Source organism: Mercurialis annua, linkage group LG2 (assembly GCF_937616625.2).
Source record: "Mercurialis annua linkage group LG2, ddMerAnnu1.2, whole genome shotgun sequence".
NCBI lineage: Eukaryota > Viridiplantae > Streptophyta > Magnoliopsida > Malpighiales > Euphorbiaceae > Mercurialis > Mercurialis annua.
Window position 1 is genome coordinate 40,671,338 of NC_065571.1, and position 21,706 is coordinate 40,693,043.

The 21,706-nt window shown below is 34.7% G+C and overlaps 3 protein-coding genes and 1 long non-coding RNA gene across 5 annotated transcripts; 1 reads left to right on the top strand and 3 right to left on the bottom strand.

The window, feature by feature from the left end:
* Positions 1-1,931: 1,931 nt before the first annotated feature.
* On the top strand, positions 1,932-3,507 carry LOC126669850 (uncharacterized). 2 transcript variants are annotated; one of them, XM_050363418.2, is made up of 5 exons: positions 1,932-2,514; positions 2,656-2,730; positions 2,814-2,969; positions 3,102-3,342; positions 3,418-3,507. In XM_050363418.2, exons 1-4 carry the CDS (start codon positions 2,500-2,502, stop codon positions 3,294-3,296), a joined length of 441 nt encoding a protein of 146 aa, XP_050219375.1. In that variant the 5' UTR covers positions 1,932-2,499; the 3' UTR covers positions 3,297-3,342; positions 3,418-3,507. The 2 variants fall into 2 exon arrangements, with proteins under 2 accessions (XP_050219375.1, XP_055960776.1); XM_056104801.1 differs by having other exon boundaries at positions 1,938-2,514; positions 3,084-3,342.
* Positions 3,508-6,745: 3,238 nt separating this feature from the next.
* On the bottom strand, positions 6,746-9,245 carry LOC126669707 (uncharacterized). Its single transcript, XR_007638535.2, has 4 exons — positions 8,793-9,245; positions 8,621-8,707; positions 7,939-8,026; positions 6,746-6,992 (listed from the first exon to the last, which is right to left on the bottom strand). It is a non-coding gene; the product is annotated as an uncharacterized LOC126669707 (long non-coding RNA).
* A 3,912-nt stretch (positions 9,246-13,157) lies between these two features.
* On the bottom strand, positions 13,158-13,843 carry LOC126669818 (uncharacterized). The gene has a single exon (XM_050363381.2). It carries the CDS (start codon positions 13,764-13,766, stop codon positions 13,398-13,400), a length of 369 nt encoding a protein of 122 aa, XP_050219338.1. The 5' UTR covers positions 13,767-13,843; the 3' UTR covers positions 13,158-13,397.
* Positions 13,844-14,416: 573 nt separating this feature from the next.
* LOC126668506 (uncharacterized) lies at positions 14,417-19,684 on the bottom strand. Its single transcript, XM_050361697.1, has 2 exons — positions 18,223-19,684; positions 14,417-18,123 (listed from the first exon to the last, which is right to left on the bottom strand). Exons 1-2 carry the CDS (start codon positions 19,682-19,684, stop codon positions 14,417-14,419), a joined length of 5,169 nt encoding a protein of 1,722 aa, XP_050217654.1.
* Between the last annotated feature and the right edge of the window lie 2,022 nt (positions 19,685-21,706).

The window sequence follows — 21,706 nt, forward strand, 5'->3', positions numbered from 1 at the left end:
CGAAATTAATCCTAGCCTTCAATGTGGCAGTAAATGAATATTCCGTGTAAGGCAGATTTTGACATGCAGAGGTGGTGTGTATCTTTTGATTCTTTTCCATTTTCATCAATATCCATTTTCTCTTTCTCTCTCCCATAACCTCCATTTTCTTTAAGTTTTAACTTCCATTTCTTTTGAATTCTAACCATTTTTTCTGTTATACAACACAAACAGTCCCTTAATTATAGCCACGATTTTTTCAGTTATTCTTTTCAATCATTTTTATCAAGCATACCAACGTTACAGCTCAAAGTATAAATAGCACGATGGTAGTTTCCACTAGATCAACGCCTATAGCTGATAAAGAAAAAAATAAAAAATCCAAAATGAAGCGGAAATTATCTAAAAAGGGAAATGCAAGTGGTGATGATGGTGAAAAAGCTAACTCAACCTCTGATTTGAAGATGAAGGGGAAGGCTGTTGAGACTGGTTTGTTGAAAAAAAGGAAGTTAAACTTTGATGTTAATGTTGGGAAGATGGAGGACAAATCTGGTGGAAAGAAGGAGGACAAATCTGTTGTTATTAAAGAGAATACTCGTTTAGTTAAGGTATTGTCATTTGATTTTTTTGTAATTTTTCTCTTAATCTTTGTATTTTATATGTTTTCCTTTTTTACTGATATGTTGTTTACTTCTTTTTGTTTGATTTATACTAAAATGGTATTTATCATGTATATAATAATCTATTTGGTTTTAAACTATGTAAAATTTGTTTGTGTTTTTTATGTATTTGTTATGTATTTTTTATGTATCATAATAGACATGTTTTTTTAATAATGTTTGATTGTATATTATTTTTAGTAATTTTGTTGTATAGGATATGTATCATTTATGTATATATCATGCATTAGTTTTGAGATCTTTCTGTTTTTAATTTTTTTTGTAGAACTGGGAGTATCTGCTCCCTCCTGATGAAAATTATAGTTGTAGAATCACCATTGCTCCACGGTTTAATTTTATTGAAACTGTTAAGCAAATTTTAACACCACCACAGCTGGAACTTTTCCGTGGTACTTTTCTCGGTCATTTTCTTGACCTTAAACCGTTGTTTAACCAGCCACAACTTTTGCATTCCCTATTGTTGCGTGAGGTGAAGCATCCTAATGATTCAGAATTATGGTTGAAGATTGCCGGCTACAAGCTGCGTTTTAGCATAGAGGAGTTTGCAGTTATAACCGGGTTAAACTGCGTTGGCGATTGCAATATGCTCTCGTATTCTGCTCCGAAAAACAGGCTGGTAGATACATATTTCCCAACTGGTGAGGTTACTAGAGATAGCTTGGGTTTTGTACTGATGAGTAAGGCGTTTAAGAGTGACGATGATGCTGTCAAGTTAGCTGTTATTTACGTGTATGAGTGTTTTTTGTTTTCTAATGAATCTAAATATCAAAATGTGAATAGATTCTTAGTTGACATGGTTGATAGCGGTGATTACAATTCCTTTCCGTGGGGAATTCTGGTTTTTCGAAACACAATTGCTGATATGAAGAACCGTGTTTTTTCCGACAAGCGTCTTCAATTTTACAGGCTTAATGGCTTCCCTCTTGCACTTCAACTCTGGTTTTATGAAGTTTGTCCTGCTACCAAAATGAAGATTTGTTTGTTGGACGAAGATGCTGCAGCGGTTCCTAGAATGTTGAAGTGGTACAATGTGAAGTTGGGTCTTAAAAAGAAGTTTCTCAATGAAACTTTTTTTAATCAAACGCGTGAGCAGGTTTGTTAATATGTTTTACAGTATTGTATATTTATTGTTTATGTATTTTTTATGTATCTTTTACTTCAATTGTATTAAAAGTTGTTTAATAAGTGTTCTGCCTTTTATTTATACCAGATGAAGTTGAAAAATATTGTGTCATCGCTTGAAGAAAAGTCTAATCTGAATCTTTCTGGATTTTTCCAAAATGGTAAAACAAAAATTGTCGAAAATGTTGATGACTCAAGCGATGATGATCATATTCTTGGTGATTTTTTGAAGCTCAGAAAAGGTGAATCATCTAAGCAACGTACCAACTTCTCCCGATTGAAGAATCAATTGGATGTGTTTGTTGCAAATCAAAAAAAAACAGTCTGCTGCTATTTTATCCATTGATAATAAGTTGAGTGACATTATCGATGTTGTGCTTGTGATCGGGAAACATTTAGGCATTGAGAAACAATTCAAGGCAAGTTTGCTTATTGCTTTTTTATTTAAGTTTGCTTTTTTTGTAGCTAATTTTGTTATTTTATTGCAGTTTAATTCGACTGCTGATGACGACGTAAATCTTGAAAAGAACTTTAAGAATTTTGGTGATGAAGATAAAGATTCTTTTGATTTTGTAAGTATAATTGTGTTATTTTATATTTTTATAATTTTTAGGAATTGCAGAGTAAATTATTTTTCTTAAAAATATTTTTTTAGGATGATGTGCTTGTCGTTAACTGAACTGGGAAGGTTGTTGGAAAGAAAGTTGATGACGTTGTAATGACTGATCTTCAGGTAATATGATACATTAAAGATGTATTTTTTTTGTATCACTATTGCATACAATAATTGTTGTTTTAATTGATATGTATTTTAAATGTATCACATTTGTACTTTTAAACTTATAATTAATAACATTTTGAAATATTGGTTAAGGATAAAAACAATGCTCATATGGATGCTGATGTAGCTAAAGATGGTGATTCTGTTTCTGTTTTGAACTTTGTTGAGGTATTTTGAAATTCAACTAATTTATATTTAAACATGTAGTTATTTCTGTGTTATTTATATTTTTTATTTTAAATGATGGTAAGGTTCAAAGTAATGCGGGTGATAAGACATTCAATAAGGATGATAATGCAGCTGAAAAGCCGTTCGATAAGGATGTTTCCGGACCTGCTTTGACTGATAGCGCAGCTGAAAAACTGTTCGACAAGGACGATTCTGGTCCCGCTTTGACTGATATTGAGGTAATATATTGTTTATTTACTGCTTGCCTATATATATATATATATATATATATATATATATATATATATATATATATATATATTATGTATCTTATACATCTGATTTTTTGAAAGAGCGATGGCATTGTGAAGGACTTGTCGATGGGTGCTAATTTGGACTCTGAGGAGAATGAACAAGAGAAAGAAGAAGAAGATGCCAGTGATAAAAATGAGAAAGATGACCATGATGATAAGGATGACAAGGATGATGGTGATGCTGGTGGTAATGCTGGTTGTAATACTGGTGGTAAGGCTGATGATGGTGGTGCTATTGAAAGAGGAAGATGATGGTGGTGGTAACGCTGGCAGTGATCTTCTTCCTAAAGCATCAGAGGTATGTATGTTTTATGTCTCTTTTATGTATCATTTTTTGGTTTTATATTAATTCATTTATTGAATTTCTTTGTAGGATGTTTCTAAAAAGGTAAATGAAGATACTTCCACCTATGTTGGGATTGATGAGATTACACCTCAGGCTATAAAGAGGACTACAAAGCCAAGTCGTCTATTACAATCTCCATTTCTGGCCCAATTCAGTTCCGGAGATTCTGAAATTAAGGAGGATGGAGATATTCTTGTTGTGAGTAGGCTATTCCCTTTTGATAGCGACGTTGGATGTGTGTTTATGTCTCCTGAACTGGTTGAATATGAGTCGTGGATTAAATATGGAGCATTGAAGATTGTTAGAAAAAACGAGTAAGTATTTGTTTTTAATATAGTATTAATTTTTTATATATCTTTGATTGTTTGAAATTATTATTGCTTGTCATTTAGGGGGAGGTATTATAAGGAAGCAGTTAACAAAATTGAGCCACCCTTTAATTTTGAGTGTCTTGAGAACATCATAAGAGTCCAACTGGGTGGCCAAAACAATGAGCAGAACGCCACCAATGATCAAGCAGCAGAAGAAGCAAGGAAGACGAGTCTGCAAAAAGACACAGAGCAAAATAAAATAGGCTCATATGGGAAAGAGGCAATCCGAACTGATTAACTGATGCAATGTACTAGGAACAGCTGAAAGTAGAAGCTGAGTGTAAAAAGCTCAAAAACCAAGAGTCAGTGCAATCCAAATCATATCAGGATTTGGCAAAGAAAATCGAGCAGCTCCAAGCCTCCATCAATGGAAACCAGCTCATCAACTTGTATGAATATTCTCTATCAGAGGACGAAAAGTTACCGGCAAAATTTGAGATACCAGATCTGAGCCACTTCAGCGGAAGGGGGAACCCCTGCATTCACCTGAACCAGTTCATCTCTGTGATGACTATAACCGTCCTCACGAACAAACAGATCATTAGGGCCTTCCCAAGATCGTTTGAAGGGAATGTAGCCCGATCCCTATGAAAACAAGGGGAGATTGGAACAAACTGTCTACCGCCTTCATGAATTAATGCGGTTGCGGTTCCAAACTAGAAGTCACTCTAAGGGATCTGGAAATGACGGAGCAAAAACCTGGAGAAGCATTTTCTGAATTCCTCGCAAGATGGTTACACAATGCTGCGCTACTGAAGGAGAAGCCGTCTGAGAAGACCGAGTCAGAATAATCGTCTGGAACGTCTTCCCACATTGGTTCGAGAGGTTGCAAAACATGAACCCCAAAACCTTGGTGGATCTACTCAAAAACGGAATGCAAGTGGAGGAGATAGAGTCCCAGAAGAAGTGCAACGCACCAACAGGAGGTTATCGGTCGAATTATCAGTCTGCTAACAAAAGTGCCAGTGTGAACTTCGTCCAAAGGTCGGGTCCATGAGGACAAAGGTTCTCAGAATTCCATATTCCTCTCACGAAGGTCTTAGACATATTGATGAAGCAAGACCTTCTACAACCCAGTGGGTGTCTTTTGAAAGAAAAGTGATGAATCATTGACTTTGTGTAAAACAAAACGTGAGAAGAGTATTGCGGAACTTCTCAAACCATGTTTTGGGCGCCTGTTTCAACCCGTATAGATAGCGGCGGAGCTTGCAAACTTCATTGGAAGTTGTCATGGACATACCAGGTGGAAGTTTCATGTAAACCTCTTCCTTAAGATCCCCATTTAAGAATGCATTTTTGACATCCATCTGATGTAAAGGCCAACATTTAGAGGATGCCATAGCAAGAATGGTTCTCACTGTGGTCATCTTAGCAACTCGTGTGAATGTTTCTTCATAGTCGAGGCCATATTCTTGTTTATTGCAAGAGAAAATAATCGCGTTTTGTATCGATCTAAAGAACCATCAAACTTTAGTTTCACTGTGTAGACCCACTTACTACCAATAGGCTTAACATTTGGTGGACAAGAAACAATGTCCCAAGTATGGTTTTCTCCGAGTGCCTGAAGTTCGACATCCATTGCTTGTTTCCAACACTTATGTCACATAGCCTGTTAATAACAAGTGGGAATGGAAATTGAAGACAAAGTAGTAGACATATCCATAGGAGTGGAAAAACCATACCTTTCAGGTGGTTTATGAGGTCTAGTGCTTCTTCGGATTGGAAGTGGATCATTGGAGATAGGTAGAACATGATTAGATGCCGCTGGAAGAGGTGAAGGAACTTCAATGGGACCTGTAAGAGAATTAGAAGAAAGAGCAGCGCGTCTATGATAAACATAACCGGGTTTAAACCTTGGAACTTGTGTTGGTGTCTCAGAAAAATATGGTAAAGCAGATAAAGAAGGAAATTCTTTAGGTTGCTCTAAACTAATAAATGGCTGATTTAAAAAAAATAACATTCCTAAAGACACGAGTTCGTCGGGCATGAGGATTATAGCATATAAATCCTTTTTGGATTCCGGCATATCCTAAAAACACACATTTGACAGATTGAGCAGTAAGTTTACTTCTTTCATGTGCAGGAAGGTGAACGAAACAAACACATCCAAAATTATGAAGGTTAGAATAATCTGGTACACACCCAAATAAATGAAAATAAGGAGAATCATTTTTCAAGTTAGGAGATGGTATTCTATTAATCAAATAAATGGCAGTAGATAAAGCTTTACACCGACATTTATCAAAAAAAAGCTTTACACCGAAAATGAGAGGGAGGACCAAACTCAATTAGAAGAGTTCGAACAACATCAAGCAAATGGCGATTTTTCCTTTCAACCACACCGTTTTGTTGTGGAGTGAAAGGACAAGAACGTTGCAATATGATTCCATGACTTTGAAGAAAAAATTGAAATTCACTCGACATATATTCACCACCTGGATCAGATTGCAAGATTTTGATTTTAGCAGAAAATTGTGTTTCAACTACGGCATGAAAGACTTTAAACACAAAGAAAACATCACTTTTAGAACGAAGAAAATATACCCAAGTAAATCGAGTGAAATCATCGATAAAAGTAACAAAATATTTATAATGTTCATGAGAAATTACTGGAGCAATACCCCATACGTATGTATGTACGAGTTCAAAAGGTTGGGTGGTGCGAGTTTTATGCAATGGAAATGGAAGTGTTTTGCTTTTACCAAGTTTGCAAGATGCACAATAAACAATATCATTATTAGAGAAAGTTAAATTTTATTTCCAAGTAAACCATATTTAAGTAAGATTCTAAGTACATTAGAATTAGGGTGTCCTAAACTGTCACGACCCAAAATCGAGGGCCGTAACCGGCGCTAGGGAATGGGAATTGTAGTTCCGAATCCCGTAGCAAGCCTGAAATTCACTATAAATTTTTTCGCAAAATAACAATTATACATTTTTGAAAATCGGCAATATAACGTTTGAAAACTGTGCTACTGGCACCCGTTAAAAACACAAACCACCCTATTTAAAATACCATGTAATCATATACAAAATTGCTGGATAAACCATTTTCCAAAAATACATCTTTATGCCAGAGCACATGAAAAACATAAACTGTCTACTATCGACTAAGTCTACTACCATAACTACTGCAGCTCTAAGAAGAGTAGAAACTTTCACAACTGAGACTTCCAGAACAATGGATGGAAGCTCGACCACATCGCCATATAACAAACCTGAAAGGAAACACTATTGGGGGGTCAGCTTAAGCTGAGTGAGATATACTTTACTAACGGTATTACCACAAAAATAACATCGCAATTGAAATTCATTTATTTAAACAAATATAATATTATCACATTACAAACAAGGATTCGATCCGATGGAAACCTTAATCTTAAACTCCTAACTTTTCCTAACATGCATTGTATTCATATCAAATCATTTTGATCCAAGTGGTACGGTCCCGAGATAGTTCAACCGAGTTACTCGTTACCACGTGGCATAGTCCCGAGATAGTTCAACCGAGTTACTTATGCCACTACTTAATCCCAAGGTGTGAGTCCCGAGATAGTTCAACCGAGTTACTCACTAGATACGGGTCCCGAGATAGTTCGACCGAGTTACCTCGTATCTACCAAAATTATAATCCTCCTTTCCGATACCCAAACATATTCCATTTCATAATCATAAATATGATCAACATTTAATGAGCTCATATCAAACATTTCTATATACACGTATCTAGACTCTTATAGACACCGGTGATCACACGGCCTATTGACGCCCAATAGGTAGCTTGTTCCTTCGGATCACATATCATTTTCAAGCATAGAACAAATAGCAACAAAACGATATACAAAATTTCAAACATAGAACAAACAACAATAAAACACTACACAATTTGATCCAACACAAAATATGTAATTCATTCCCAAATATATAATAAATGAATTCACAATTTAATTACCAAACATAAACTATTAGTATATATATATATATATATATATACACTCATCTATTTATGTATAATAATTCATACTCCGTGTATCTCACGGTAGAATAACCATTTAGTTCATACAATCTCAAATCACAACAAATCATTATATAATGCGATGTGTTTTTATAACTTATAAATAAAATATTTAATAATATACTTATAGCGTAATAATACGCAAAAGTAAAGTATACTCACAAAATTCGCCATCCAATAAGCACGACATTAAAATGATAGCCGAACCCCGTTAAGCTAACTCCGACGATTACGTGCTGCGTCGATGCGTCTGTCAAGAATACAAACTAAATGCGTTTAATTCATAAACGTAAACCATCTATTATAGTCCTAAATTTCAAACTTAGGTCGGCGTATTTTACTCCTACTATATTCTCTAACTTGATCATAATCTTGCCAACTCAACAACTTTACTTTAAACCGATAATGTATTTAACATTTTAAATACGTATCTCTAAACTCCAACCCTTAAACCTTGATATCTCGATGGTTTATTAAAACTAAACATCATTTTTCTATCCATTCCATATAACCATTTCTTTAGTTCAAGCATTGATTTATAAACTATTTTGCGTCAAAATCGTTTCCTAGTTTCATAACATAGCGCTTAACGAAAGTCGACATGTTCATGCTACGGGGGAAGGGTGGCTCAGCCCTCTCCCCTACCACCGTGCCCTCCCAAGAAAGGGGAGGGACTGATTGATCAGCCCTTAGATGATAGATATTTATTTCATCAATCCAACGCCATAAAAATCATTCAAAACCATTATTTACACATCAAATAATCATGATTTTAATCAAACCATTACTTCACCACGAACAGCTCATAAACCCTCAATTTCAGAGACAAAAACTTCATTTTTACCTTGAATTGAAGCTGTATATCAGTAGGTCTTCCTCCCCTCTTTCCGTCGCCGCGAAAATCACTCAATTCCGATGTCTAACGAAGAATCTACAAGTAATACAATCCATTACCCATTCATGAACATAGAACAGCCCCTAATTCCGAAAACCTAACCAAAAATTGTCATCCTTACCTTTAATTGATAGGTTAGATCAGTAGATAATCTTCTCCTCGTTCCGACGCCGCGAAAATCACGTGAATCCGATGTCAAACGAATAAACCCCAAGCCTTAGAAATTTTGAGAACTTTGAAGAAGATGATGGGTTCATCTTCTTTCTCTTTGCTGGAAATCAGTTCTTGAAGGCTTAATATTCATAAGCTAATGGGCTTATAAAGCTTGGCAAAGTGCTCTCTTTAGTCCTTAAGATTGCCACCTCCATTCGCTTTGATTCCTAACATTTCTTTCGTCCAATTTAGCCCAAAAATCACTCAATCGTTAAATCTCGATAAATTTTCGTATTATTTATGTCCAAATAAATAATACTCTTCCGCCCACTTATTATTTAAATTCCGCTAATCGATTTTGTCAAATTTTGGCTAAAACGCTCACTTTTCCAATTTAAGCGAAAACGACTATTTTCGTCACTTTTCCGTCCTTATTTTAATTTGACAAATATCGATATCCAAGTAATCGATATTATTATCTTAAATACCAATTTCCGTCAATAATTTATTTAAATTATATTTTTCGGACAATAAAATTTTATTTTCCAATTTCTTATGGACTTAATCTTATTTTTAATTCCAACTTTTCCTTAATCCCGTTTAATTATTTTAGATGTTACAAATATTGAAATTCCTTCTTTAGATTTCAATATCGACCTATCCTCGTCCTTAATTACGTAATTCCTTCGCTAACTCCCTTTTCTAGTCGCTATGACTACTAATTTAAATTGTGTTGCTCACTTCGGCAACGTCAAACGTACGGGGTATTACATAAACGTTTATGCAACATCTGATTATCACATTGAACAAAATTGCAAGAAACATAGTTTGATACCGAAGAGGGAAGTAAAAACAAAGGAAAGAGATGTGCAACTTTAGGTCCCTTCGCGATCAACTTCCCGAACACTTGATCATGCACAAGGCAACCAGAATTTGAAAATTGAACATCACAATTGTTGTCAACTAATTGATCGACAGATATAAGATTAGTAGACAACTTAGGAGACACAAAAATATTATTTAAAGAGGCTGAAATATCACCTACAGCTGTGATTGGTAATGAATTACCATCGGTAGTATGAATCTGAAGATTTCCTTTATATTCTTTAACATTATTTAAAGGTAAGACAGTGTTAGTCATGTGATTGGAAGCACCAGAATCAAGATACCAAGGCTTAGAGTTATAGTTTTTGTTACCTGAAAGTCCGAAAGCAAAAACGGCAAAAACTACCATGTGTTGAACCATTTCAGGTGTAATAGAAGACTGGCTAGGATTGGGATTATTTGAGGAATCAACCGAGACGTTGTAGGCTGTTTGAGATTTCTTTGGAGGCCTAATGGAGCAATCTTTGATGATATGCCCCGACTTCTTACAGTAGTTGCAAAATGTTTTAGTGCAATTAGTGGCGATATGTCCGAATTCTTTGCAACTATAGCACTGGACATTAGCCATATTTCTGCCTTCTTTAAATTTCCCTTGAGCAGCGTAGGCAACATCAATTGGAGTAGAATTTTGAGCTTTATGCTCTAAAACAGCCTATGTAATCAACCGTTGTTCTTCCCTTAGAAGCTCCCCTACACATATATCAAGTGAAGGAACTGTTGCTCTATTCATCAGGTTGGATCTGATTGCTTCAAACTTCCCCTTTAACTTCATTAAGAACTAATCACGCTTGCTCGTTTCGTGCACACATTGGACAGCAATGAGTCCTTCATGAAGTACACTTGCATACACAATATCAGTGTACTCAGCCCAAAGATCTCAAAAGATGAATAAAACTCTTGGATTGACATGCTTCCTTGGCTGAGTTGACCCAACTCAAGTTCCAATTGGAACCTTCATGCTGTATTGATTTGGTTGTACACCTTCTTCAAGTGATCCCACATTTCTCTTGATGTCTTATAAGGCTTGAGGTTGAGAAGTATGGAGGGTTCCATGCTGCCAAGAATCTGAGACATAATCTGAGCAACCTTCACCTCCCATTTCACATATTTCTCTTTCTCTATCTCGCGGTTAGGTGTTGGATTTGTGCCATTAATATGACCCCATAATTCGTTACCCTTGACGTGGATCTGAAATTGGAACTCTCAGGCAGAATAGTTCTTGCATTAAATCAAACAAGAAAATTTTCAGACCGTTCCAAAGACATGATTCAAACCAGATCAAGTACTAAGAATCAGATTCAAGAAAACAAAACATGAAGAAAAGAACAAAACACTAAGATCTTGGAGCTAGACAAGAAACCAGATAAGGTGAATTGATTCTCAGAGTTTTAACTCCGATACCATGATAAAAGAAATAAAAGAGAAACTCTAAATTATTTTTTGTATCATTTCAATAACAAAATTACAATATACAGACATTAGAAAATAGTCAAAACCCTTGATCTTAGGGACTGATATAGTAAATAGAATCTGACCTCCTAATCCTATGCACATTACATAAGGAAACACGGTAGTAATTACAGCCATAATATATACCATATTAATGAGAATCTATGAGAGGTAATTAAGGGATAATATTCCATAAACTAAATATGTAAAGAGTATATTGACAAAAAAGAGATAGAGACAATAATTGGGTCCTCAGAAGTATCGTTCTGAGTTCTTGGCTCGTTTTCTGGTGATTCGGATGTGGAATCCAGCTTCGATAATTGCGTATAATCTATAACCAAATATAATCAATAACCGTGTATTTTCCATAACCGAGTATAATCCTAAACCGAACACAGTTAGTTACTAACCGAGTGTAGACCAAGGCGACCGCATATCGAGCCAAGTCTATTTCAATACCGAGATAACACACATGTTCAAACAAGAAACATTTCCTGACACCCCGTACCTCTGACACGATACTGGCATATCCCACTGCAGGCATAAGGTACGAGCATATCAGCCTTGTCTCCTACCAATCCACACCATTTCAAGGCCACCTAAAAATACTCCAAAGATATAAGTTCAAGGCTAATACTCTTTTTCACTCTTTATTTCATTATTCTTTCACTTCTCATTTCTTTTTACTATTTATACTTGATCGTCGGAAGGGCATCCTAGAATCTGCTTCCGGCGCCCTTCTAACAATTCGTTTGTGAACTTTAAAGTGGGCCTCGTAGATGAATTCAGTGTAAAAGACATTCGGTGATTCACAAGTTATCAGTTGTAGCTGTTTACATTTTTGCCTCCAAAAACATTTATTATCCCGACACTTGCTAAAATAGATCCTACACTAAAAGTGGCGTCCTAAAGGCAATATTTTTTGTGGCGGTTTCAGAATGCACTTGTCACTTACAAGAGCGGTTTACAAGATGAAAAAAAACAGCCCATGTGAGTATATGTTATTATAATGACATGATAACACCAAACATGTTGTAGTGGATCAACGTTTTATAAGGCAATACTTGAAGATAAGGTAATTTGTATTTCCTTTTACGAAGCCAAAAGACTAGGGATATTAAACTCTATAAATCACTAGCTTTTTTTCAAATTGTAGAAAAATCATTAAATAAACTTTTCTTACAAAATGGTCAGTTGATTATATTTTTTGTTATAAAAATGTTTATGTTGCTATAAAAAGAACACTAAACTTTTTGTGAATTACAAAAAAGTCATTGAATTTTATTTTTTATTACAAAAAGATCAGCAAATTATGTCTTTTTTTGTGATTTCAGCTTGTCACATAAGCAAAAATATTACATTTTAGCATGAAAATGGTACGTTTTATATATAGGTGAACCCTTTTATAACAAAAGGTATAATTTAATGCCTATTTTGTAAGAAACGTTTGTTAAATGACCTTTTCTAATTTGAAAAAAAAAACATAATGACCTATAAAATTAATATCCGAAGAATAGCTAGATATATATTTACAAAGAATCTCTCCAGCAAAAATATTTTTTTAACTTATTTGACAAGTTGAACACTAAAAATATCTTCAAACCTACGTGAGGTGGAGTTTTGACAAGGATTACAAAGAATCAATTATAGAAATCACGAAAAATTTTAATTACCTAGCTAGTTTTACTTGATTAGAAATCATCAATCGTAGTTTATATTAGATTACTGTGATTAATTAGTTTCTTCCTAATTAGCTTTGTGAACAAATTATATATAGTCCTCCAATAAAGCTCATGTTGCCTCCTGTGAACTTGATACCAAATATCAATTAAAGCCAAACTCATATATGGTGCCAGAAAATGATGAGAGCATTGCATATAATTAAATTGACAAAAGAACAATAGAACAATCTGAAATTGAAGGGGTAAAACGAGAAAAAATATTAAATTTAAAATATTTTTTATAAAACTATGAGATCGACGATTAATTGATTTTTTCTACCAAGTTTATGTAGCAAAATGAACGTTTCTTGTGTAGTCCTCCTTAATTTATTGCAATAATAAAATAGACTTTTGTTCACTTTAACACTAATCACATAATTAGATTATCCGATAATAAAATTAGAAACAAATATACTTAATTTTCTTCTACAAAGGTGTAAAACAAAACTCAAAACAGACACCCTTTAATACATATATATGCATTAGCAGAAAAATTAAAGACATATTTATGTACCATACTATTTAGTACCAAGAGGAAACCAACGTTCATGAAAAGAAGATTGATGCGATATCATGAACAGAAGAAACACAAGCAAAAAAGCAACTCCCCATGGAGAACCTCCTGCTCTATGAACTGAATCTTGCTCCGGAAACGGTACGACGAGAAACCCATTCGACAAGAAATGAACAAGAAGTAATAATACAAGAGGAGAAAGCATGAAAACCAGTTTCACTTGGTTCATCAAATCTTCAAATTTGGACTCATAATTTATGTACCATGAAAAGGTCAATGTTAAAATGAGTATGATAATGAAAAGAAATAAATGAAATGGCATTGAGAAATAAGAGAAATAATCAAAGTAAGATTGGTTGTAGTTTCTAGCCATGGTTTTTCAATTGAAGCTATAGGATTAGGGTTTGGTTTTATTTGTAGAAAAATGATTTGATATAGCTCTAGAATGAACTAGTTTGCTCAAGATATGAAGGCTATCTTGCTAGGGATTTTGCTTTTATAGATAAAAAGTTGTGGATATTCTACCTATTACGTAGTGACACTATCTTTTGCTACATTAAATTTTGGTTATTAAATTATTTTCTTTCTTTAAACATGTGGGATGCCACATTAAAAGATAATTAACCAAATGTTTCATATTCATTAGCTAGTAATTACACATCAAGATTCTTTATGCATTATAAATAATGAAGCAAATCTCTTTATAATTTATTTACTATATTCTCTTCAAATTTCATGTAATTTTCCAGGAGTTTAATTTTTAAAACTGGAAACTGAAAGTCCATATTAAAATTTAATAACTAATTCAATATCTAACGGGGTTTATCATCAGAGAGAGCTTATAAAAACAATTGTTTTGAACTATATAAAAAATATAAAATGTTCTAATCAACTAATTAATAATTAGGGCTGGTTTGCCACATGTACTATGAGTTTACTAGAAATTCTAGTTTTTTTTTTTTGGATAAATGATGATTTATAAGGCACTACCACAAGAAGTGGAAGGCAAAAGACCGCAAAAGATCAAAGGGGAATTACAAAATTGTCCAGACATCTAAAAACGTCATTACCCGAATAAGGGAAAGACGGATGAAAAGCTGAAAAAAACTGCACTGCCTTGCAAATACAAGAATAAACCAAAACTTCATGAGGAATCACTTTATCGTTGAACACCCTATTGTTGCGAGCTTTCCATAATTCCCAAATGCCCATAAACCAAATCAATCTCCATAAATCTTTGTGAGAGGAATGACAAAAAGAGATCCACAACTCAAAAAAGCTATCAATCTTAGCCGGAGAGACCCAAACAATATCACACTTTGCTAAAATACAACTCCAGAATTTCCAAGCATAGGAACAGTGGCAAAGAATATGAAAAGTAGTTTCTGAAATATTACAAACTGTGCAGCCAATAAGATTAATGGGAATAATACCTCGCGAGACTAGAGAAGCCTTAGAGAGAACCCTGTCTCTGATAACCAACCAGCAGAAGAATTTTATTCTTGGAGGCAAGTTCCAATGCCAGAACGCAAAAGAATGAAGTTTACCTCGCATAAAACTTGAACAAGGAGGCGTGGACTGCTGAAGAAGGACAGAGACATCTCTCGTTCTGAACTGCTTACCACGCCAAAGGACAGTATCTGAGTTGCTGTTTAGAGGAAGCAGCTGATTGGTTTCCTGAAGGAGCGAAGATAACTGTTCTTGCTCGCCAATTCGCAGTTGTCTTCTCCAACGAAATTGAGTTCGAAAATGCTGATGTGAGTTCCCAAAATCTGAAGCTGAATCTGAAAGCAAGTGATGAACTGTATCTGATTGGTTCAAGGACAAGGAGAAAAGCTTCTCATAACGAGCAGCAAGAGGAGATTCACCCGACCAATTATCGCTCCAAAACCTTACTGATTTCCCGTTACCCATACTAACCGAAACGTGCTGATTAAATAAAGTCCAAAGATGAGAGTTGGCAATACACGATCTGTGAATCACTTTCCATTGATGGGATAAATGTTGAATGTTGCATAACTGAAGTTCATGCCAAGAAGAAATTGAACAGCTAGTAGTGACCACAAAAAACCACAACGAAGTGTTATCTGATCTAAGTTTCCACATCCATTTGCATAAAAGGCTTTGATTTTTTAATTTGAAAGGAATCAAATTAAGACCCCCCTTTTCAAAAGGGAGACAAACACTTTCCCAAGAAACCTTGCAGATACCGTTACCCTCCACATTGCCATGCCAAAGGAATCGTTTCATACACCTATCCAGAACCGCTATAACTGCTTGAGGGATAGCGAAGGATCCCATAAAATAAACGGGAAAGCTATTAAGAACAGACCTTATTAGAATAAGTCTTCCTGCAGGCGAGAGTAAATTGCCCTTCCAAAGAGCAAGTTGGTCCGAAAATTTAGAAACCAATGGCTGCCAAAGATTTGCACGAATGGATTTAGGAGAAAGAGGTAGGCCAAGATAAGTAATAGGAAAAGTATCTGTTGGGCAATTCAGAATTGAAGAAGCTGCTGCCAATGTTTCGTCATCCACATTAATACCCAAAATTGAACTTTTCTGATAATTAATCGATAACCCAGAAACCAACTCGAAACAACGAAGAATCCGCAATAAATTTCTAATCATATCCAAATCCTGAGGAATGAAAAGAAGCGTATCGTCTGCAAATTGAAGGATAGAAATAGGCTCTCGATAACCATCTATTCTAATGCCATCCAAAAGATGATTATTAACAGCTTGGCTAATCAATGCTTTGAGACCCTCAACTGCAAGGACAAATAACATGGGAGATAAAGGATCACCCTGTCTAACGCCTTTACCCATCAAAAAATTCGTCGACGGACTCCCATTAACAAGAACCGAAAGCTGCGACGTATCAAAAAAATAAGATATCCATTTCTTCCAAGTGTCGTCAAAACCCATTCTATTCAACATTTTCAGAATGAAATCCCATGAGATACTATCAAAAGCTTTTTTAAAATCAAGCTTAAGAAGAAAAAGTTTCTCTTTTCGCCTAGCAGCAATGTGGAGAATTTCAGAGGCAATCATATGGCAATCATGAATATTTCGGCCCTTAATAAAGCCAAATTGATTCTCTGAAATGATATGAGGGAGAACCAAAGACATGCGGTTTGCTAAAACCTTAGAAAGAAGTTTAAAAACTCCATTGATCAAGCTAATAGGCCTGAAATCCGTGAGATTAGTAGCACCTTTGATTTTAGGAATCAACACAAGGAAAGCAGTATTGATACCTGGGGGAAAAGTTCCAGTGGAATGGAAGGTGGAGAAAAGCTGCAGGAAATCATATTTCATAATATGCCAAGCTCTCTTGTAGAAGAAAAAATTAAAACCATCAGGACCCGGTGCTTTATTATCCTCGCAATTCATAAGAGTACTAAGAATTTCCTCTTCAGAAAACGAATCTGTTAAAGCCATAGACTGAGCAGCTGAAATCTTTTTAACCTCTAAGCTATCTAAAGAAAACGGGACAGTCAAGTTTCTTTTATATAGCTTCTTAAAAAACAACGTCACCTGCTGTTTAATATCAATAGGCGAATCATAAAGGTTACCATCAACTGATATTTCTGACATCAGATTCGTTCTAGAGTGAATAGAAGCTATTGAGTGAAAAAATTTCGTGTTTCTGTCCCCGAGCAGAGTCCAATTCACTCTAGATTTTTGGTGCCAAAGAGATTCAAGTTGTTTCGAAAAACGGTAGCTGTCAGAATGGAGAGAAGACAAAACTTCCTTATCCGAGTCTGAAAGGTCCTGAAAGTCCCGAGAAGATTCCAACGAATGAATAGCTTGAAGTGTAGAGTCAAGCTTGTGATTGAGATTACCAAAAACAGTCAGATTCCAGTTTTTAATTAAAGCTCGAAGAGAACGCAGCTTGCTCACAAAGTTCAGCTGATCCGAAGTTGATGTCCAAGAGTCTGAAACAAACATTTTGAAGTCTTTGTGTTCCCACCAGGCATTAATCGACTTAAAAGGTTTTGGACCCCAATCAATATTCACTTGAGAACGAAAGAGAAGCGGGACATGATCCGAGAAATTTCTTGGCAAAGCAGATAGGTAACTGTTCGGCCAAATATCAACAACACCATTAGTAATAAAGCATCTATCCAGCTTAGATTTAGAAACTGAATTCTCCCAGGTAAATAATCTTCCTTGAAGAGGAGACTCTATAAGGTTAGAATCATTTATGAACTCAGAAAACAATCTCATAGAAGAAGAAAAGGAGCTGCAATGAAGGCGATCCGAGGGCAGCAAAATCTCGTTAAAATCTCCTATGATAAAACAATTTCTTTCTGTCGCAAGATCTTGTTTAATTAAATTCCATAGAGCAGCCCTCTCAATAGCACAACAACTAGCATAAACAAAAATCCCTCTAAAGGGAATAGAATTCCACAAGAAATCTAAAGTAATCCAGTTTTTGGTCTTTGAAACTACCATAGGAGAAAGTAAATTCTTGTTCCAGATACAAATAATACCACCAGATGCACCCGAGGACGGAGAAAAACAATATTCAAAATCCAAAGACGGCCATAATCTATTAATAAGAAAATCGTCTATACTTTCCTTTTTGGACTCAATAAGGCAAAGAAAAGTTAAAGAATTTTTTCTCACCATAGAACGAACAATACGTTGTTTTCTAGAGGAGGATAAACCTCCACGGCAATTCCAGGAGATACATTTAAAAGAGCTAGGCATCAAAACTGTAATAAACCCTGCAAAGATATAACCTCAAGATGAGGTTTCATGGACCTTGAAAAATCTGTCAAACAAGAGAGCTGTGATTTTTGCTTTATTTGTAGCTGAAAACAGACCCGTATTGAGTCCAATATTCCATGTTTTCTCCAATTCTGCCATTGATCTCTCATTCATTTTTTCTTTTTCAAAATCTTCTAGAAAATTGTTGTTTCGGAGCCTGATATGTTCACTTTTGAGGGATGAAGTATCAGCTGTAAAAGTTAAGTCTAAAGATTTTAGACTTCCAGTAGCAGCTATCACTTTTTGCTTCCTGCGTTGAGTAATGCTAGGATGATTGAGAGCTGGGTAATCAATTTCTGCAGATTCAGGAACGAAAGATGATTTTGGTGGAGAGTTATGAGAGTCATGATCACTAATAGGTTGCTTCTGCCAGTCTGGGGTCGAGTGTTCTGTTGCCAAATCAAAATCTGCACTTGGAGAAAGAGGCGGGGAATGGTGGCCCAAGCTCTCACTCTTAGAGCTGGATTCTCCAGAATCCGATCCATCATCGGATGTAGAACATTCACTATAATCTGTCATAAGAACTGGGGAATCAGTTTCCAATATGAAAATCTCATGCATAATCTCTCCCACTTTAATAATAAGATTTGCATCCATCCTATCATATCCTGTGGAGATAAGCACGTACGCAGCGTCCATCCTCTCCATTGAGTTAACAAAAGGGTGAACTGTTATGAAGCTTCCCAATTGATTACCAATTCGGCAAAAAATATCCTCATCCCAAACAGCCATTGGAACCCCTAAAATCTTAACCCAAACATATCTTTCATGCGTAATAAAATCAGAATTCCATGGAATAACCGATTCAAAGAAATCCGAGAAATCAATTTTCAAAAAATTGTCCTTTTCAATTGAAGAATTAAAATTGAAAAGGATGAATTTTCCTCCCAAGAAGGATGAAGAGAGAAAAGTAATACCTCTTTTACGTAGGTAGCTGCATGCATGAAGAAGATTAGGTAGTGATGACACTCCTGCAATTACAGAATTCTGAAATCTCTTATGCTTGGGTGAAGCAATAATAAGATTTGGGTTCAGAACCTGCGCAAAGGACCTTCTGTCTCGGAATGAAGATGGAACAGGCTTAGGGATCTGTTTCTTATCTTGCAGTGCAGGGGCAAACACAGGTTTCTCATTCAAAACCCTAGGTGCAAAAGGGTAACGTGATATGAATGCCCTAATGTGATAAGTGCCTATCCAAACCGTATTCATCCTTGAAAGAACATCATTCACATGGAAAGTTGGATCAATTGTCAGAAATCCAAATCTCCTGCTGGCCTTGTTTAACTTCCTAGCTGTAATTACCTTGCCATAAACACCGTATTTAGCAAAGGCTCTCTGTAGGTCTGAATATTTCCAAAATTGAGGGAAATTCTCGAAGTAAATCGTAACCGGGACTGCTGATTTTGAAGGTTTAACGGAACGGGTAGGATTTGGTAGCGTACTAGCATGGTTAAGAAGAGGAAAAGGATTTTGGCTAGGGTTTAGGTTAGGGTTTAGATGGTGGGGAAGGGAAGACATCGTAACCAAGGAGGTTTTCGAAGTGGTTAAGAGTTTTAGAAATTCTAGTTTGACATGTTCTCTTTTTTATCATTAAAAACTTATCCACAATTTTATTTAAAAATGATAATAGCGCAATGTTATATATCCACATCTACAAAACCTAGCATATTTGCCATATATATAACATCATGTCATGTCAATTAAAATTTAAACACTAAAATATTTGAACTATAGAAATGTTTTGAACTATATAAACCTATAATATTTGCCATATATATAACCTTTTCCCGGTTTCCAAAAAAACTATTATTTAGTCCTATCATTTTTTTTTTATGAAATCTAGTCCTATCATTTTAGGCTAATACAAATACATAGTGCCAGTCATAGTTTAAATTAATAATGTTGGATAGAAAGTCCAAGAATGTTACAATATTTAAATTTTGAGTCTAATCTTGAATTTAGGTTAAATTGAGTTAATTATTTTTTTCAAGAAATCGTACTACATAAATTACAGGGTTGCCCGCATAATTGAAGGCCGGTGGGAAGTTTTCAAGGTTTAAGAATCATATAAGTGAAAAGTGTGCAAAATGACACCGACCATGGACCATGACTTGGATAGACGAAAAGAATATTCAAGAAATAAAGCTTCAGATTACTTAGGCCTAAATAAATCAAGTGATCAGAGAATAATATTTATCATTGCAAAAAGTTTTTCTTTTAAATGGTGGTCCATGTTACCTTTGTTTACTTTGTTTTCTTTTCCATTATTGTTTTATGCAAAATAATTATAGCCAGAAAATAAAGGGCTTACTAGCGTACAAAAAACCACAAACTTAAATTTATTTTATAAATTTAATATGAATTTTTAATTTGGACAAATTAATACATGAATCATCAATTTTTTGCAATTTTAAGTACCCAACAATTTTCTGTCAGAAAATTGTTGATATGTATACCGGAATAACTGTTGTTCAGGCGTCCATATCATCATTTTTCTAACATTAAATTGATCGGTGCTAAAATTGCAAAAAAATAAAAGTTGGTGTATTAATTTGCTAAAATTAAAATTTTGTATTAAATTTATAAAACACGCTAAATTCGTGATTTTTTACGCTATTAAGCAAAAATAAAATTCATTGGATCTCACCATATTTATCTTAAAGTATTTTTCGGAAACTCAGTTTTCCGGAAAGTATATTTTCTAAAAACTAATTTTCTAAAAAGTTCAAACATAAATTGTTTGTTTTATTTTTTGTTTTCGACAAAATGTATAATTAGTTTTGACATATTTAATTAATTTTTTAATTAAAAGATATAATTATCTTTTTATATTTTTATATTACTAAAAATAAATATATTGTCACGACCCGATCCTCGGCGTCGAGACCGGCGCTAGGGAATGGGAGTGGTTGCTCCGAAACCCGTAGCAAGCCTTAAAAATACATTAAAAATCACTTAAAAAATTTTTCGGAATTCAAATCATTTTCGAACATTTTAAAATCGCAGTTTAAAACGTTCTATTAAAAATTACCATTTAAAACATGCACATAATTTTCTCTTTAATTATTGCATTTTAGTTTCAAAACCATTTCATTATGGTTTATCATGCATCTTATTATGCATATCACCTTACTATGGTAATAACTGCATTTCACTATGCAGGCCATTTCATTATGGACTTAACCGCATTTCATTATGCATACCATTTCATTATGAATTTAACTGCATTTCATTATGCAGATGCGTTCATCGCATTTTATACTCGTGCAGTCGCTCGGACTTTCGCACAGCATTCACATATTACATTATATCAGAGTTTAAGCGTTATAATAAAATATAAAGCATAATTAAGTCGAACGACTACTAAGGTATCATTGTTCATTATTCTAGCTACTGCAACTCTAGACTCATAAAGGAAAGTCATTCTCACTTTATTCAAGGTAGGAATTTCCGGAACAAGAAATTGGAAATCCTCACCTCAAACTACTCGCCTGTAAAAATTATAAATTCAACGGGGTCAGTTATAAAAACTGGGTGAAT

Coding starts and splice junctions, on each gene's coding strand:
- LOC126669850 (XM_056104801.1), top strand. Junction 2,731..2,813: donor CTGTTTTGAACTTTGTTGAG/GTATTTTGAAAT, acceptor AATGATGGTAAG/GTTCAAAGTAATGCGGGTGA. Junction 2,970..3,083: donor CCGCTTTGACTGATATTGAG/GTAATATATTGT, acceptor ATTTTTTGAAAG/AGCGATGGCATTGTGAAGGA.
- LOC126669818 (XM_050363381.2), bottom strand. CDS start 13,766: ATGGCTAGAAACTACAACCAATCTTACTTTGATTATTTCTCTTATTTC.
- LOC126668506 (XM_050361697.1), bottom strand. CDS start 19,684: ATGTCTTCCCTTCCCCACCATCTAAACCCTAACCTAAACCCTAGCCAA. Junction 18,124..18,222: donor GAATATTGGACTCAATACGG/GTCTGTTTTCAG, acceptor ATATCTTTGCAG/GGTTTATTACAGTTTTGATG.